This window comes from Knufia obscura (assembly GCF_036327395.1).
Source record: "Knufia obscura strain CCFEE 5817 isolate CBS 148926 chromosome Unknown scaffold_1, whole genome shotgun sequence".
NCBI lineage: Eukaryota > Fungi > Ascomycota > Eurotiomycetes > Chaetothyriales > Trichomeriaceae > Knufia > Knufia obscura.
The window spans coordinates 2,339,077-2,357,261 of NW_027042687.1; the positions used below are offsets into that span (position 1 = coordinate 2,339,077).

At 51.4% G+C, this 18,185-nt stretch overlaps 6 protein-coding genes across 6 annotated transcripts; 2 read left to right on the forward strand and 4 right to left on the reverse strand.

Moving 5' to 3' along the window:
* Positions 1 to 7: 7 nt before the first annotated feature.
* KCH1 (Potassium transporter) lies at positions 8 to 2,030 on the reverse strand (the record flags this gene model as incomplete). Its single annotated transcript, XM_064869338.1, has 2 exons — positions 8 to 1,948; positions 2,001 to 2,030. 2 exons carry the CDS (start codon positions 2,028 to 2,030, stop codon positions 8 to 10), a joined length of 1,971 nt encoding a protein of 656 aa, XP_064734835.1.
* Positions 2,031 to 3,288: 1,258 nt separating this feature from the next.
* BYE1 (Transcription factor bye1) lies at positions 3,289 to 5,908 on the reverse strand (the record flags this gene model as incomplete). Its single annotated transcript, XM_064869339.1, has 2 exons — positions 3,289 to 5,849; positions 5,902 to 5,908. 2 exons carry the CDS (start codon positions 5,906 to 5,908, stop codon positions 3,289 to 3,291), a joined length of 2,568 nt encoding a protein of 855 aa, XP_064734836.1.
* A 480-nt stretch (positions 5,909 to 6,388) lies between these two features.
* PMZ80_000890 (uncharacterized protein) lies at positions 6,389 to 7,231 on the forward strand (the record flags this gene model as incomplete). The annotated part of the gene is made up of 1 exon (XM_064869340.1): positions 6,389 to 7,231. One exon carries the CDS (start codon positions 6,389 to 6,391, stop codon positions 7,229 to 7,231), a length of 843 nt encoding a protein of 280 aa, XP_064734837.1.
* Positions 7,232 to 7,345: 114 nt separating this feature from the next.
* Positions 7,346 to 8,605, reverse strand: PMZ80_000891 (uncharacterized protein; the record flags this gene model as incomplete). The annotated part of the gene is made up of 1 exon (XM_064869341.1): positions 7,346 to 8,605. The coding sequence occupies one exon, from the start codon at positions 8,603 to 8,605 to the stop codon at positions 7,346 to 7,348; it is 1,260 nt and encodes a 419-aa protein (XP_064734838.1).
* Positions 8,606 to 11,224: 2,619 nt separating this feature from the next.
* Positions 11,225 to 12,992, reverse strand: DED81 (asparagine--tRNA ligase; the record flags this gene model as incomplete). Its single annotated transcript, XM_064869342.1, has 2 exons — positions 11,225 to 11,351; positions 11,404 to 12,992. The coding sequence occupies 2 exons, from the start codon at positions 12,990 to 12,992 to the stop codon at positions 11,225 to 11,227; spliced, it is 1,716 nt and encodes a 571-aa protein (XP_064734839.1).
* Positions 12,993 to 14,287: 1,295 nt separating this feature from the next.
* PMZ80_000893 (uncharacterized protein) lies at positions 14,288 to 16,840 on the forward strand (the record flags this gene model as incomplete). Its single annotated transcript, XM_064869343.1, has 1 exon — positions 14,288 to 16,840. The coding sequence occupies one exon, from the start codon at positions 14,288 to 14,290 to the stop codon at positions 16,838 to 16,840; it is 2,553 nt and encodes an 850-aa protein (XP_064734840.1).
* Between the last annotated feature and the right edge of the window lie 1,345 nt (positions 16,841 to 18,185).

The following is an 18,185-nucleotide window of genomic DNA, read 5'->3' on the forward strand; positions in this document are numbered from 1 at the left end:
CCATCCATCAGTAATGATCCAATATGTCATCAAAGCTCCCAGCCCGGGGTGGAGGTAGTGGCTTCGGAGGATACAGATTGACCTGGTCGTAAGGCGTCTGGTTCCCTGACTGACCTGAGAAAGGTCTACTGAAGCTCCGATAGCCGTCGGTGGCACTCGTAGGCGTCTCCGTCTGCGGCATGTTGGGTGCAGTGAAGCTTCTGTATGGTGCGGGCGAAGCTGTTCGGTCCGCGTTAGGATTGAAAGCTACATACCCGCTACCGTTGCTTGTGGCTGGAGCAGGAGTATGCAGTCGTGGTAGTGGTGGTGCATGACCCGGAGTCATCATCCGGGGTGGCGGACCCATTGGCGTGTGTGACCTCGACGGTGCGCCCGCTGTAAATGCTGGAGATTCTCTCCCGCCATATTCGGGGATCGGCGAAACAGGCGGAAAGTATGCATTGTAATTTGAAGCTGGCGTCCGTGTCCGCTGAGGATCAGGCAACATTGGCGCATGAGACGAAGCTGCTGACAATGGGCTCATTCCTCTGGGTGGTGGCAGAGTGTCAGAATCACTAGAATGTCGCATCATTGGTGGTCTGTTGCTCATGCCAGTGCCGGGCCTCCCTATGAGCTCCATTGGGTAGTTGCCGGATGGACCACGGTTGCTCTGTGACGTCCCAGGTCGAGGTGGACCAGGTGTGTATGATCGATCTGTGAACTGCGAATTGTCCGTCAGATTTCTGGTTGCGCCTGGCCTGGCAGACCAAGGAGTTGATGCGCCCGAGATAGGGGTCTGAAATCGGTCAGCAGGTGAATAGCCCATGTCGCCAGCCGAATTCATGAGTGGTGCATTCGAGTTGTAGCTCGACCATGAGGCGTCTGAAGCATTGGTCATGTGTCTTCGGGGACCAGGCCTTGCTTGTGAGTCGATAGGCGTAACGCTCGGCATTGGTGGTATCATTTCCTCGCTTGGCGCGGCTGTTCCAGGTCTTGACGTATACTCTGGCAATGTTGTCGTTGTTGTCTGCCTCGAGAGAGAGGGCAAAGTAGGTGTGCTACCGTTGACCACAACAGGTAGGGTAGGCTGTCTCTTGAAGTCTCCGGCTCCTGTTCTGAATGCTTGAGCTTCCTCTCGAGCCCGAAGCTCGTTTTCCTTCTTGAGAGCTTTGTCTGTCTTGGTCCTGACGATTCTTTCCATTCTCCGATTAATCTTCGTTCGGCAATATCCAGAAAGTCCGCCAGCATCGCTTGGAATGTGGTGCCAAAGGAAGATCAAATAGAGCACCACCGAGACTGCCAAGCTCAAAGCAGAAATGATCCAGATCAGGACAGTCCACAGCATACCAATGATGATAGCCATTTGCAGCTTGTCCTCTTCGGCTAGGATGGCGAAGTTCTTCCAGAACTGGACGAAGGGTGATTCTCCCTGTGGTGTGTCGTGGTCTCCTTTCGGAACCAGAGAGGCTTCAGCGTAAGCGTACAGGGTAATGCCGTTGATGACCTGCCGTGGACCTTCTGCGAATACAATTCTGAGCCAGGCTTCGAAGGAATAGTAGGCGAAAAGAGCCACGTAGTCAGCACCTTTGCGGCTTTTTGTCAGTTCCGCAAAGACGAGGAATCTCTTCCAGCCGCGTCCTTCCTTGCCCATCCTTATGGCTTCGACACGGACCGCCAGAGGATCCAGATATGCTTTTGCAATCTTTCCTCCACGCATGACCTTCAATGCCCGAAGCCATCGGTATATGAGCAGCACAAATGACAGTATGATACATCCGGCGAAGATCCAGCGCGAATATTTCAGGTCGATGGCAGGTTTGATTTGACCAGCCCATTGGTTGAAAGCGAGAAGATTGATGGCTGTAAATGTGTCGACTGCGTAAACGGAGATGGATACGAAAAGCATAATCCATAGGTAGACATATGCAAGGACGGTGAAGCACGATGAAGATTTGAAATCGTTGAGATTCTGTCGCAGGTCAGTATGCGCCGGGTCTCTCCTACAGCTGAGCGATACTTACAACATATTCCCACTTGACGTCGTTCTTCATAATCGCATGCTTCTCTCGGTCACCTCCACAGCACCCCATCTTCTCGTATTAGATTGTGTATGTCGAGGTCTGCAACCTGGCAGACAATCGGCGAGTAGTAGTAATGACCGTGTCTTTGTTTGATCGGATATGGTAGTCGTTGGACGATACGGCGCAGCCGATCGATGAGTCCAGCTCTGAGAGTAAGAGATTGGTTTCCTTTCCACTTATCGCATGATTTCAGTGAAGGTATTGCTTTCGAGTATCGTTGTCTGGCGGCAACTTATTGCCCTACAGATCAGCTTCACAGGCTGTGTATCTGCTCACAGATCTGTCTTCAGTCGAACGATCGTGGGTTGCGTGGCTGGACCGCTGGAGGGACCGCAGAGGTATCCGAGCGTGTTTCAAGTACAAAGAATGACTATTTTAGGCTTGCTTCGTGCGGTAATGAACGTATGTGGCGAGTGAGAGCCGTAGCAGCTAGGTTCGAGACTCAAAAGGCAGTTGTCAAGAGCGATCTAGAGAATCTAAGTCTTCGACGGTCGCTTACAGGGACGACGAGAAGCATTCGAGTCGCGACGTTGCGGTCGAAGCTGGGGATGCCGACTACTGAGGACGCTAAATTTACAAAGCCCGCACCGCTCGGAGACTAAAAGCGCCCCTGACTGTTGAAACGAAAGATTAGTTCTTAGACCGCCTTGATTGGATGAAACGATACTGCTACCCATGCCCAGGCTTCCTCCGAAGCCAGTTGACGCAGGAACTTCTCATGAAGCTGTGTTTCACGATGGAAGCACAGCTTACGCTTTATGCCTTCATCCGATCGCTTCTAGAAATTCCGAAATCTCAATACAGAGCGCTTGGAGCTGTGCGCGCGACAATTCTGCACAGGATATCATCATCGCTTTCTCTCTCTAGACATGAAGCTGACGACGCCCGTTGAACCGAAGATCCACAGCTGTCAGTGGTGGCAGAAGCCGCTCGGCTTGACTTTCGTCGGCGCCGCTGGCTATTGGAAATCACTGCATTGGTAAGGCATTCAGGCTTGACGTACGCCCAAGTATTTTCGGGCCAAATCTTCATATGACTGAGGTCAAACAACGCCAGGAGAGGGAATGGCTCGAACTTCTTGCTTGAAACTTGTGCTCAAAGTGAAATGTACAGAAACTCTCATCCACAAAACTTGCAAGACGTCGTAATGTCTAGACAACCTACACACCGTCATCCGTAACTGTCTCTACCTGTCCTGAACCAACCCAGTCCTTTCGTAAAAATCATGCTAGGTATGAGCCGCAACCGGCGTCTGATTCTGACTCGCAGCCTGTTCCCTCGATGACCGCTGCGACTGATACTTCTGTTGGAGCATCACAGTAAGCACTCCCAACGACTTTCCAGCTTCCGCATTCTCCTCGATACACTCCTTGATGATGTTGAACTCGTTCTCACCTGCGTTCGGCGCTTGAGCTATGAGGTCTGTGACCGCCGGGCAAGCTGCCATTTCCGGCCCTAGGATGCGCAAGGCATTGATTGCTGCTGGTGATGGGTTTTGCGGTATCGGCGCTTGTACTGGAGCATGCGCGACTGGGACTTGAGCTTGCTGCTGTGGTGGAGGTGTCGAAAACTGTGCCGGCGTTGGAGTTGGGTGTCCGCCACCATTCATTGTTTGTGTTCGTTGCGGTTGCGATGGGCGAGGATCGAACTGCATTTGAGGTTCATGCGGAGTGATGGGTGTTTGTGCCACTGGCGGACCGATACTTGGGCTCTGAACTGCCTGTTGTTCACGCTGCTGCTGTCTAGCTCGCTCAGCATTGTGTGGTAGTTCAGTCCATTTGATGACGATCGGTACCAGAAAAGACCTCTCCGTAACAGGATCTGCAAACACATGTTCCAACGCCCTCATAACGGTTGGCAGTGGTTGTCCGACTTCCATTGGGAGCAGATAGATATCTTTGATGGCCGGAACTGAATGTTGGCTTCCGACACCGTACCTGCCCTTGGCCTTCAGATAATTGAAGAACTTGCTGAATTGCACTTGATCTTCGGGATCTTTTGGTTCTGCGAGACTCACAATGACGAGCTCGGTGGTGTTTGAGTATTCAAGTCCACACAAGTATTCATCAGCCTTACTGGGTTGGATCCTACCGTGAAGCTTGATTTCCTGGGGTATTACCTCACTCCACGTCATACTGAGGTTTTCGACTTCTGGTTGACAGCCAGCGGCAAATTTAGCGACAGTGTTGAATGTACCAAGGCTGCCGCCATTGACTTTGCCTCGCCACACGACTCCTTCCTCCACAAAGTCTTTGGGTGAATAGGGTGCGGACTCATTGTCTTCGTCTTTCAGCAGTCGATCAACCTCAGGGTCTGCATCTGCAGACGTGCCGGCAAGAGGGGGCGGAGAACCTCTGGACTGTCCTTCTGGCAATCTAGGCGCATCTCCGTCTGTTGGCGACCCTTGGCCTTGCACTCCTGACCAGACTTTGTTAATGTCGAAATTGGAGGAGGATTTGCGCCTTGGGTCGCCGAATGGCCTGCCCTTTCCAGCTGCGGACTGTTTGCGCATGGCCTGGGGCTTCTCAGCTGAACCGGCTGTTGGGGGACTCTTCATCTCAGCATCTTGATCCATAGTGCTCTGTCGCTTAGCGGGTGGCTTGGAAGTGGCAGACTCTGCAACCTGGTGTGACTCGTCCACATACTCCTCGCCCTTGTGTGTCTTTCGGATCCTAGGACCCTGCTCTTCCACCAGCACATGCTGTTTGTCCATTTTCAACTTCTCTTCAGCGTCCTTCTGCTTCTGCGCGTCGGTTGCCATGTCCTTCGGCTCCATAGCTGCGAGCTTATCGGCGGGTAGTTCATTGTTCATCAAACGGGCAGCTAGATCGGCATTACTCTTGATGTTGTTAAGAATGGTGCGAATCTGGTCTCTATAGGCATCACTTGGCTCGCCTTCAGCACCTGATCGTATGTGGTATACGGCATGCTCGACCTGCAGAGCAATTCGTGTCCCAAGACTCTTGGGAGTTTCGCCCTTGGACGGAGATATAGCGCCACTCTGTACCAGTCCATTCGCCTGTTCTATGAAAGATTTGACGATGTTACTGGCTATCTTGCTTCGAGTAGGATTGGCTATATCCTTGGCATCTTTCGCAACGTCGGCAAGAATAGGGTTCTGCTCTGAAGGCTCCTCAAGGGCTTCTTCCTCAGGTTGAGCTTCGGCCTCAACGCGCAGGCTAGATCGAGCCTTCTTTGCCTGTGGACTGATTAGCACGTGGTGTGCATAAGATGTGCTCTCGCTTGCCTTTGTTTCTGGCGCTGGCGACTCCTCGTGCTTCCTCTTTTTCGAGGAGACGGATTCCTCTGGCTCCAGCGTCGGGGTTCGCTGGGCATCGCTAGCTCGCGCCCCAGACTTGCGACCTGCCTTCTTGCCCTTCTTCTTAACCTCTTTCTCGGCTTTCAACCGTTCTCGTTCTACTGCTCGGTCTTCCCAGGGCTTTTCGCCTCTTTTAATGGCTGCGATCAACTCTTTGTGATCTTGTGGTCTGCATTGCTCGCAATAATACTTCTCGGGCGCATAGTCTTCAGGTAGGCCCATGCAATCATTATGTTGCCATGCTGAACATTTGTCGCAACAGATCATGGATCGTGGTTTGTCTTCCTCCTCTTCATATAAGCCGCAAACACATCGAATGAGCTCTTCATCCTCCTCTTCGGGCTCGGGCTCAGGCTCGGCTTTGGCTTTCTTGCCTTTCGCCTTACCTTTCTGCTTAGGCGCTCCGTTGGCGCCTTCGCGATCTTTGTTGTGCTGGCCTTTCGTGGCTCGACCTGATCGTCGTATCTCGTCTGAATTTGTCAGATAGTTGCATTTCATCTCGCGATTGCACATGGTACTTACCAGCCATGGTGACTTCTTATGGCTGTGTGAACTGCAGCAACAGATTTACTAGGGAGATCCTCGCGAGCACAATTGCATTCGTGCAGCAGGATACAATGTACTATGACTGCAGCTTTGAAGCTCAACACGACCTCTGCTATGGCGCAACCCAAGCACCAAACTGTGATTGGTGTCCTCCACAATACACAAAAAGACGCGTCGCAGATCTTCGAAAGCGCAACGAGTTGCACGAACAAAATTCTGTTGGAGTGTTGGTTGTCGCAGAAGCTGGTCAACTCGAAGGTAAAGTGCCGCCTCTCGAACTGCGATGCGACAACTTGAAGAGGCGGAGAAATCACGTGACCGAACCCATCGATCGATCTTGCCGCAATTGTGAAACAAGGCGCGACTTCTCCAACTTTGTCACATTTCCATGCACTCGCAGGGTGACTTGCAACAACTTCACCAGCAGTTTTGATCATACCACCTGACAAGCGCATGTAGGACAATGGCTGATGTTCGAGCGCTGTTAGCAGCCGAACGGCAATCGCGACGAATTTCACATCCACATTTGACGTATTCGAAGAATGGTGCTCTGACATGCAATTTGTGTTCGCTAAACATAAAGTCGGAGCAGTTATGGCCTGGTCACCTCAAGAGCCTCAACCACCGGAAGAACGCCCAGAAATTCACAGAGCCTTCCCATCCTGCCAAGCGGAAAATCGAAAGTGTTGAGCACGAAGAAGGGCAAGAACGCAACTACGAGGTCGATTCGCGAAAGAAGCCAAAGTCCGCACCAGAAACCCGCGAGAATAGCTCGCCAGCGACTAAGCCCGACGACTCCGCTCAGGTGCCCTTAATACAAGTGACGGATGATGAGCCCGAACCACCACATCCGGCTCCATCACCAGGCCAACAGCAACAGCAACATCTTCCTCCAGAACCTCCGACAGTCGACGTCGATGAAGATGAATGGGCTGCATTTGAGCGAGATGTGGCCCAGGTGGAAAAGCCAGACTTTGCTTCTGCGACGATCGAGGCTGCCCCCGTTTCCGCAGCTCAGCTAGCTGAGCAGCAGAGGACAAATCCTCTTCAGCAACGAGAGGATGAGGCAGAAGCGGAAAAGGAAGATGAAAGCAGAAGAATGGAAGAGGAATTTGAAGTCATGGAGGAGATGGAAGATCGCGTCAAACGTCTACGTGCGCGCCGAGAAGCCTTGAGAACAGCAGACCCTACTGCCATACCAACAGATTCTGAAACCCCAGTGCCACAAGTAGAGTCAAAATCAGCCGAGCAGGATGCCAACGATGAGTCCTCCGACGATGAAGACGGCGACGACTGGTATACGTGATGCAATCTACGCCGCCCAACCTGCAGATGCGCATGAATCTCCATGTCTATTGTTCAATCTATCAACGCTTGCCACTACCAAATACGTTCCTGGCTATAGCCGTACTAGTATTGTTCATAAAGTCCCACAAAAATTATCACCAACGACATCCTCTATTTCCACAACGCCGCTCTTCTGGCTTTCACCATCCACTATACCCAGGATTGTACCTGGACGCAAGAAGTATCTTCCTCTGGCGTTCCCTTCAGTGCGCATTTGCACTATCCATTTTCTGCATTCCTCGACAGTCCAGTCACCAGGTACACTTATCCAATCAGTGCGCTCTACTACGAGCGATCCCCTATCATCAGCGAAATTCCTGATGTTGGTGCTCGGGTCGGCCAATCTCTGGCATCTGCGTGGTCCGATGACATGGTCTAGAGATAGTCTAACCCACCCTCGAGGTGATCTGACTGCTGCAACCAGCACATCAAAGCACTTCATTTCGTGACTCGAGTTTGACGAAATAGGATGGATTTCATCGACCCTTACTGCGAGATCTGCCATCTTCGGTTCATGGTTGATGGTGCCCGAATTTGCTGCGCCAATGGCTCCGCCCGGATGATTGACCGCAAACACCTCGGCTGGACATTGATTTGGCGGTGCGTGCATCTTATCTGCTACCGCCAACGCAAGACTGTCGCCGAGTGCCAACGCTACCGTTGTTGACGACGTCGGTGCTGCTAGTCCAAAAGTGGCTTTCTCTGAAATGTGGACCGGTGCAGACAGCAGGATGTTCCTTGCTCCGATCCGTCGATTGTGTGTTAGAAGGGAACATGTCTGTGGCGTCGAGTGCGATGTCATAACCATCAGAGGTATATAAGAAGGAATATGAGGTAGGAGTGTAAGTAATTCCTGAGTCTTGCCTGAGAATGTGATCATAATAACCACGTCGTTGGGTCGAATTAATCCCAGATCGCCATGCAGTGCTTCTGTCGGATGAAGAAAGGCCGCAACAATCCCGACCGAATTGAAGGTAGCAACCAGTTTCTGAGCTATCCAACCTGACTTTCCTACTCCTGTGAACACCACCTTTCCATGCGCCAATTGCGAAGATATAATCGACGAAATAGCTGACGAGAAGGCTGATTGTGCCAATGAAGACGTGCAATACAGAGCCTCGAGGTTCGTCAAGGCATCTCGTTCTGTCGATATCACATGCAGCGCCTTCTTGATTGACTGAACGTCAATTGCAGATGACTGTTCTATTGCTCCAAGCTCTGCACTATCGGGCGGCGTCGCAGGCAGCTTGTCTATGTTTTCCATTACCGGAGGACATATCGGCATCGACGGTGTCAAAGGTGTGAGTAGATAGCCATTATTGCGGATGGCCATGGTGTTGGTGTTCAATATCGCCTCCTATTGCTGATGTGGCTGCTCACAGTAATGTAGAAGAATTCAACAGACACGTGCTCGAAGATGTCGAACCGAGTCTACCAACGCTGGGTGATTTCTCTTCACAAGTTACCAAAGGCTTAACACGAGATCGTATATGTGGCGAACATCACCTAAAAGCAACGAAGGCAAACTTCGTCCCGATATCATGACGCCATGGATCTTGAATGACAAAGGCAACGAGGTGAGTTAACTCAGAGATGAAGACGTTCGCAGGCCACAGCTAGTATACGCCTACATGAAGTCTTTCTCGAAAGTCGTAGTACGTTTCAGCTCCGGTGATATGCTACATGTAACTCAAAATAATTTGGGGAGAACCAGAGATGTACGTGCATCAGCGATGTGGGTATAGCGCCATGAAATGCAGGGTCTAGGCCATCGCGCTGGTACCAATCAACAATAATAGTTCTGGCTTGTGGAGGGGTCTCTTTCCTCCGTCTTTGACAACCAAGTCGCAAAATACTCCCTGAGACGAATAGATGCACGATCCTACCCGACAAGAAGAAGCAGGAACTTCCCTATCGTGATCAACCGAGGTCCTGCACAGACAACGCCAACCGTGACTTCTCCCAAAATAATCATGCTTCTTATGGGGTCCAGGAATTCAGACAATCGACCGTCGCAAGTTTAACCCCATCCAGCAAGTCCATACCACAATGACAAGCAGCCATGATCAAGGCACATTTATTATTCATCACCATAGCTTCCTTCCGACTGTAAGGTCATCCACGCGTTGTGCCCTTCGCGGTCATTGAAAAGCCCACCTTATCGCACGTGTTAGCTCTGATCGACAAGCCACCTGCATGATATGCACCTCGTCGGACCTCGACGATCGAAGGCGCCGAACCTTATCTCGTCAACCGTGGTTCCTTCCAGCGCACGATCTCGGATACGGCAACTTCCTCGACGGAGAGACAATGACGCGGCTGCTCTCTTACCACCTTCGCTAATCCCGCCCGGTGCTCCCAGATGTGCCGTATGAACGCACCCAGCACACAATAATCTAGACGTGTAGACGGCGAAAGAGGCAAGCCGGGCAGAAGAGGTCAGTCACCAGGTACCACAACCGACAGCTCGGAGGCTTCCATACTCCAACAGTCTGCACTGCCGAATCGAATGAGACCAATAAATGCTCGGCTTCAAGTTGGTCCCGAGCGACGCAAGGTTATCTGTTACTTGCATCTCATGTTACACAAGACGATAAGCCTCCAAGAGTCAGCGAATCGACGTGACCGGATCAAGCTTGCATGACAATGTGCATAGCGGGCGCAACTTGCTCGTTGTCAACCTCGCTCGTATTGAACCACATGAATGTCGAGTAGATTCTGCACATGCCATCGATCTTCCCCTTTATCACTTTCCCGATCCTTAGTCTAGAGAACGTAACGAACCTGCCGTTCACCTCGTACCTATCATTGACAAAGCAGGAAAGCACCATACCTTAGCGATTGACTGCGACCCAGAACTCCCGAGCCGAGATCTGAGGTGCCGCACCAGCTGATACCGGTGAACGCTGTCTCAGACTCAAAGACTGACAGCAGCCACTCGGAGTGAATCAGACTGCCATGGACCTGTACCATCCAGGCAGAGCTCTCATCTGAACCTCCGCGGTCTCTACTGCCTCATATCAGCGTTACCCAGACACAATGCTCCCAAGATGGCCTCACTACTCGAAATCGAGCTTCTAAATATCAAAGCTGCCCACCTGGGGCCCAAACCTCCCCCTTGGTAACCTTCAAAACAGGCCTTTGACACGACCATGTGTATCTCCATGCCCATTGCCATTCTCAGGTAAGGAGTACCGCGCGGCGCCCAACCACCATGCCACCGAGAGTGCTATGCTGCTCGGTCTGCAGTGTAGTCGACCCAAGTCCTCAAGCTATGCCTTCATGGCACATCTCCTGCTGGGCCAGTATCGCAGACTCACCAGCGCCCTAGGAGAGTAGCCAAACTATTTCCAGTGCATTACTGCCAATATCTAGGCCCTCAAACCAGCACATTGGCGAATGATGCTCGAGACTATACCAGGTGGCGATAAGCACGTTGTCATGTACAAGGTGAGTCCAAATTCGAAAGGAGCCGTATACCAGGCCACTACATCAGATGACGGATATCGCACGACGGGACCATCTTGTCGCCAGTGGCAGACGCTACAGCACATGCATATAATGCGCCAAAGAGCAAAGGTTTATAGGCAACTTTCATCGCTTTGCAACAAGGACATCAAACGTCTATCTCTATGGTATTGGTGTCGCTGAGCTGTTCATGTAACAAGAATGCGGCTCCATCTACGTCTATTCATGGTATCATAAACGAGATTTTGATCTCCATACACTTATCCCACGCATGCTGTTGGGGTTCATCTCCAGATTCAGAGACAATTCTACGGTCATCACCACGCGTGAGACGAGCATACTTGGATAGCAGAGCCTTGTTCTGCCGCGCAGCTTGTCCGATGGGTTCGCGTTCAGCGATGATAGATTCGTTATCTTGAACGACACGACACACTAAGGCATCTATTTCGTTCGGGTCTTTTCCGATTGCAGGCATTTATCTATTCTAGGGCGTGCATCTGTTGGTAAACCTAGGGTATAGCACGCATTCTCTTACTGTGAAGCGGCCGCAGAGCCATGCCAGGAAACGCTCCAGACCTAGACCGTAGCCGCCGTGAGGAGATGTGCCGTATCTGTGATGCGAATTAGCATAATTCATGTGAAGCTAAGGACGGCGAAACTCACTTTCTCTGGTCAGTGTACCAGTAATAGGGCGTTGGATCAATGCCGACTCTTTTGTAGGCAGCGATGAGTTCCTCGTAGTCCCAGATCCTCATGCTGCCTCCTACGATTTCTCCCACACCTGGCATCAGCAGATCCACCGCCTGGGCGACACGTGCGTCGGCTGGGTCCTTGGGCATATAGAATGCCTTCAGCTCCAGCGGGAAATGCGTAAGAAATATCGGCACGTTCATAATATCAGTCATTTGTCGCTCTGCAGCCTCGGCGATATCATCTCCGAATCTGTGTGGTCGTTTGCGTTCGGGATGGTCTTCTGGTACATCCTCGTCGTCGAAGTCAATCTTGTGTTCGACGAGCCAGTCGATCGCATCGGCGTACTTCATGCGCTTGAATGGTGTGGATGGGGGCTTGAAGTCTGGGTTGAGCTCTTTAATGTAGCCTGCCATGAGTGGGTCTTGTAGGACTAATTCGATGACGCGGCAGATGACTTTCTCGATATGTGCCAGGAGATCTTCAAATTCGATGAAATCTAGCTCTGCTTCGATGTGCATGTATTCTGATAGATGGCGGCGGGTGAGGGACTTTTCGGCGCGGAAGGACGGGCAGATGCAGAAGACGTCGCCCATCGAGGCTAGGCAGGTCTCGAGATAGAGTTGGGAGGACTGGGTGAGGTATGCTTCCTCGTCGTAGTACTTGAAGCCGAAGAGGGTGGCTCCGCCTTCGACTTGAGTTTGGACCATGGATGGAGGTGCGACTTCCATGCAGCGTGTTTCGACGTAGGCTTGGCGGAAGGCGCGGAGCACGGCGGCGCGGACCTTCATTACGCTGGAGAGGACGTCGCCTCGGAGGACGAGGTGGCGTTGATCTAGTAGGGTTTGAGGGTCTCCGCCTGCTTGGACTTTGTTGGTTATGGCTTCCTTGTCGCCTGCTGCTGCGCCGATAACGCGGAAGAAGTCGGCGTGGAGTTCGCGGTTGAGGGGGGCTTTAGCTGTAGGTGGGAGTTCGCGCATCTGGCCCTTAATCACGAGAGAGGTCTCCAGGGTGAGGGTGAGGGCTGCGTATGTTTTGATCAGGTCGCCAGCGAAGACGACCTGCATCTGGCCGTAGCCGTCCTTGAGTGTAATGAAGATAACGTCCTTCTGCGAGCGGAATCTGTGTACTCTGCCTAGAACCTTGACTCTTGTTCCTGGCTTATCTGCTGAACCCAACGTGATGTCCTCTGTGTCATCCAACCGTATCCTCTTTGCGTCTGGTAGCGTCTTGTCCTCCTCCACGATCACTGACTTCGCGTCTTCGAGAATCTTTAACCTACGCATTTCCTCTTCTCGCGCTTTTACTTCGGCCTCTGCATTCTTCTCTTGTTTCCGCAGGTGCTGCTGGTAAAGTTTGTTTGCCTTCTTCATGGCAGAGTCGCTGGCTGCCTTGTACTCGCCTGGACCATCTGGACCGGCTTTGCGTGTCATATATTTCGAAGACTGGGGTGGGTGACATTTCATAGCATGTATGAGGGTCTTGTAAGGTGCAGTGGGCGTGCCAACAGCGGAGTCATCGTCCTTGCCGACGTCTTCGTCAACATAATATGGCTCAGCCATGATTGTAGATGTGTGTTACGCTGCAAAAATGCTCAGGCTGTAACTCGACTTTATATCTCTGCGTGCAGCGTGACTCATGTGAAGTTGAGCAATAAACTGCACTCTAGTGCGACGCGACAGCAGAGTGAGGAGGCCGGTATGCGATGTCGAGCCAGACGAGCTTCTCAACGGGGCTTCTTATCTGGCGGTCGGCCCTGCTAAGGAGTGTTCTATAAGAAATATCACGAAACTCGAGTTTGGTAAACAGACTTGCATGCCCACACTGCACATGCCACTTGCAGCCTCACCAAATTCTTGATAACAATTCCGATAACTACGAGGCTGTCAGGCACGAACGCCATGACTTTCCAGGCACAGAATCTCTTCGTGGTGCCTGAAACTAACTCAAAGGATGCCAATCAGAGTGCCTAATCCTCGCGTCGGCGTAGTCGCTAGTGGACACAAGCAATCTAATTAACCTGCGCATCCACATACGGAAGTGAGGTTCAACTGTCGTGCAGCGCCTCGAGCTTTTTGATTCGGTTTCGAAGGCTTAAGTACCTACTCTTGATATGTCGACTCTGCCGTATGGCTCATGCTCACTGCTCAGCAGATCTGTCATTATAGATACTGAGATCATGACTATTCCTTGCAGTGTCCGAAGAAAGTTTTACTTCGAGCCATGCACAAGAGCGTGAGTGGATGCATTGCGGATAGTGGCAGTTACTCGATGTTGGCCCCTAAACGAACCATTCTCCCACCCCGGTCTTTGGGCCAGGCTAGCTCCAAGACTGCGATCACTCCTTCCTTCGTATTTACCACGTCGTCGGCCGGCTCTTCTATTGATTCTTTCATCAACACCCTCGTTGTCATCACTTCGTTTCTTTTCTTGTTGACTTGCCTTGCCTTGCCTTGCTCTGCAACGGCTGCCCTTCGTTACATCCATCGTTACATTTCTTCCAACCATTGCATATTTCATCGCCTACGTTCGTTACAGACAGTCCAATCTTATTGAGCATTCTCCGACAACTACTTTCCAGAACCTTGATATCGCCCGAATCTAGACTGCCGCCGAAGCTGCTTGCGACCTTTTTTATCCTGTATCTTACGCAAATCTCATTAGATGAATCGAGCCTGAATTGCTTAAAGTGGGAGAAGACATAGACATTTTATATCAACGAGTCCAATCATTCCCTCGGGCCCAATAGAAGCTAGTGTCTGGCCATCACTGGTCCGGACGAATCTCTGCGACAACGGCGACTCTAGGATCGATACTCGAGGACTCTGAAGTCCTGACTCCTCCCCATATGCTCTCAATGCAGAATCAACAGAACGGATTTGGGGACAGGTTTGGTGGAAAGTATGGTCAAGATAATACAGGTTTCTCGCATGGAGCATACGCGTCGAACCATGTACCTTACCAAGGTTTCAATGGCGGGAGGAAGAATACCATCTCGTCCATCGACACGAATCCCAAAGCCCAGCATAGCAACTTTAGCCCTACCGGAGAGACCCCTGGCACAGCATTTGATATGAATTACACACCACTTCTGCCTTCAGGTCTGCTTTTAGGGAGTCCATTTCAACCTGGCTCACCTGGCACATTTGGATCACCTCAATTCCCAAGCATGAGTAGGTTCCCACAGGCCACAAATCCACTCCATCAGCAGACTCAGCAGTATCAGCAATACCAACAGAACCGCCAAGTCCACATGGGAAGCCCTACACAGAGCAATGCCAACCCTATGTCACCTACCCTGTTTCAAAACATGCTCTCCGCTGAGAGCTTCACACCGCAATCTCCGAGCGCATACAATAACATGGGAGGTGCGACATACGGCCAGTATCAGCCGATGATGCCCATGAACAATGGTTGGGTAGCATCCACCAGTAGGACCGTCTACCTTGGAAACATCCCAGCCGATACATCTGCCGACGAAATTCTCAATCATGTTCGAAGTGGCCAGATTGAATCAGTGAGGCTGCTACCAGACAAGAACTGTGCTTTCATTTCTTTTCTTGACAGTAGCTCCGCGACTCACTTCCATTCGGATGCCATTCTCAAAAAGCTCAATATAAAGGGTCATGACATTAAGGTCGGATGGGGGAAGCCATCACAGGTACCAACTTCTGTTGCCTTGGCTACTCAGCAGTCCGGAGCATCTCGAAATGTCTATCTCGGAAACCTTCCAGAAGACATCACAGAAGAACAGCTCCGCATGGACCTTGGCAAATTTGGTCAGATCGACACCGTCAAAATGGTACCAGAGAAGGCCATTGCTTTTGTGCACTTCCTGTCCATTGGCAATGCGATCAAGGCCGTTGCTCAGTTGCCTCAAGACCCGAAGTGGCAGCCTCCTCGGAGAGTCTTCTATGGTAAGGATCGTTGTGCTTATGTCTCCAAAACACAACAGCAGAACGCTGCTCAGTTCCTAGGCATTGCACCTGGATATGCACATGTCCTCAATGGTGCTGATCGTGATTTGATATCTAACGCCCTCGCACAGCAGTCTGTTGCAGCAGCTGCAGTTGCGACCACAGCCGGAGGCGTCAACAATCTTGGCAACAGGACCGTGTACCTTGGGAACATACACCCTGAAACCACAATTGAGGAGATTTGCAATGTAGTACGAGGCGGTCTACTTCACCATATCCGATACATATCCGACAAGCACATCTGCTTCGTAACGTTCATCGACCCTACCTCAGCTGCATCGTTCTATGCTTTGAGCAACTTACAAGGTCTCATGATCCACAACAGGCGTTTGAAAATTGGCTGGGGAAAGCACTCTGGTGCACTGCCTCCGGCTATCGCTCTTGCTGTTAGTGGCGGGGCTTCGAGAAATGTGTATATTGGAAATCTCGATGAGAGCTGGACAGAAGAACGTTTGCGACAAGACTTCTCCGAGTACGGTGAGATTGAACTGGTCAACACTCTACGAGAAAAGAGCTGCGCCTTTGTCAATTTCACAAATATCGCAAACGCCATCAAGGCTATCGAAGCAGTGAGAGGGCGAGAGGAGTACAAGAGATTCAAAATCAATTTTGGCAAAGACAGGTGCGGCAACCCACCAAGACAGAACCTCAACAATGGCAATGGTCAGCAACCTCGTCTTGGTGGAATTGACGGCACATCACCACCGCCCATGAACGGCATGGATACACAGCTGTCGCAAGCTGATTCTAGTCCAACAAGATCAATGCTGCCGACTGGACCTCGAGCGAACGGTATCAACCAACCAAGACAGCAGCACAATAGCCAGGGCCCAACGCCTTCTGCAGTACTCAACCAAGGCGGTAGCAACCCTTTGACGATGTTCTTGTCCCAGGTGTCGCAGCAACAAACACAAACAATGCAAGACACGCACGAGGATGATATGTCGTTTGCAACACTCCAGCAGCAGCAAAATCAAGCTTTAGCTAGTCAGCAAGCTGCTCTTTACGGCGATTTGCCGAATGGTCACAGTGGATACGACCATGTACGTTCAGCGTCGCACATACCAAGGCAAAGCAGTATCAGCAGTGGCTTTGGCAGTGGGTCGATGGCTAACAATGGTGCTTCCACAACTGTCGGCGGCCTGCTTGCACCTACTAATACTGGTCTTGGTGCCAGTCGAGGTGCACACTCCCGTGCTGTTTCCCTTCCGGCCTTCGGGCAAGATATTTTCAGCAGCCAAGCAACGAACGGTCAAAGCTCTAATATCACTCGAGCGTTTGGTGGTCATGGTCCCCAAGCCAGCCTAGGAGGTGGCTTTGGTTCAGCCTTTGGCACGGGCTACGGCACGTCAGGCTTCAGCGGCCTCGGCTTGACGAGTGATGCAAGAGGCGGTTTGGCAGGATGGGCAGAAGAGGAGATTGGTGCGAAATAGATGGCGACGCTTTTTCTGGTCATTGTCCTGGATGTGCTGTTATGTTTTTGGGATGTGGGACGCAATGTTGGACAATCTTCGCGTTTTTAAATGCATAATAATCCTGCGAGGCCATTTTGGCATTTCATTTGCAGCAAGAACTGCCGACTGTCTTGGTATGGGGGCATTTTGCCAAAGACTATGTTGGCGGGATACCGGTCATCACCTTGGGACGGATGTATATAGGCTGAGCACCTGAGGCTGAGCTATGGCAATAGCAATTAATGTTAGGTGGATCGAAGAGGAGGAGGCTATGGAACACGGCGGTCGCGTTAGCATAGGTAGTCTCATATCATGAGCTTCTGGCATCTGTCGAGTAGCCTTCAAATGTTAAACACTGATGGAATTACCCTGTCGGCATATGTCCTACGGACTTGGAACACGGCGGGTTCGAAGAAGGTGGTATCCTGGAACGTGCACTTTCCAGCATTGATGGCCGTCCTTCTCGACTGATGCATGTGGTGGTCAATGTCGTGCCTACGGGGCCTGGAAGCTATGACCCATCGCATACACAGCAGAAGCCATATGAAACTGTTCTTGGGGCACCTAGAACACAATGCTGAGAGGGGGATATGCTAGAGTTTGTCCACCCCTTAACGGGATCACGGACGCATGTAGATCGCAGGTTGATGCTGATCGTTGACTGTTCTAGCTAGACAGCACTGGTGTCTGGATGTGAAGGCGTGTGTTGACAGAAAGAAGTTAGCACACAGCACATGTCGTACAGTAGTAATGCGCTGTGCGAAGCTTCTGGTGCGTATCCACTATCTTCTTTAGACTCGTGCTTGATGCCTGAGAGTTCAGAAATCAGCCCGATAAGCTAACTTGAAGAGGGTTTCGGCCTACCTTTGGGGGCGCACCTTCCTACACGACACTGGTGTGCTTCCGCGGCGGTCGCGCTTGTCCTTAGATGGTGGTCCCCGGCCATCAGTAACCTCGCTCCTCGTTTCACATCAGTTAATCTTTTCCTCGACTTTCTGCGCGCCTCTTGTTCTCAAAAGACTCTCTAACCTTTCATCCTGTCACCGAATCTTCAAGTTGTGTTATTTCCAACAAAATTGACCACTGGAGTGCGCCCAACGACACAATCGCCGTCCTTCTGACCGCTCACATCGCCCGCCCTTGCCTTGGGTTACTCCTTACTAGCCACAGTCGTTCAGCCTTCTACAACACAGTGCCGAACATTGCACACTGACGCGATCGACACTTGCCGAGGTAGGGCATCTGGGTTACCAGACCAGTCTCTACGACCGCTGTTCGAAGTAAGCACGAGTGTGAGAAGCGTCGATCGATACCCAAGACTAGA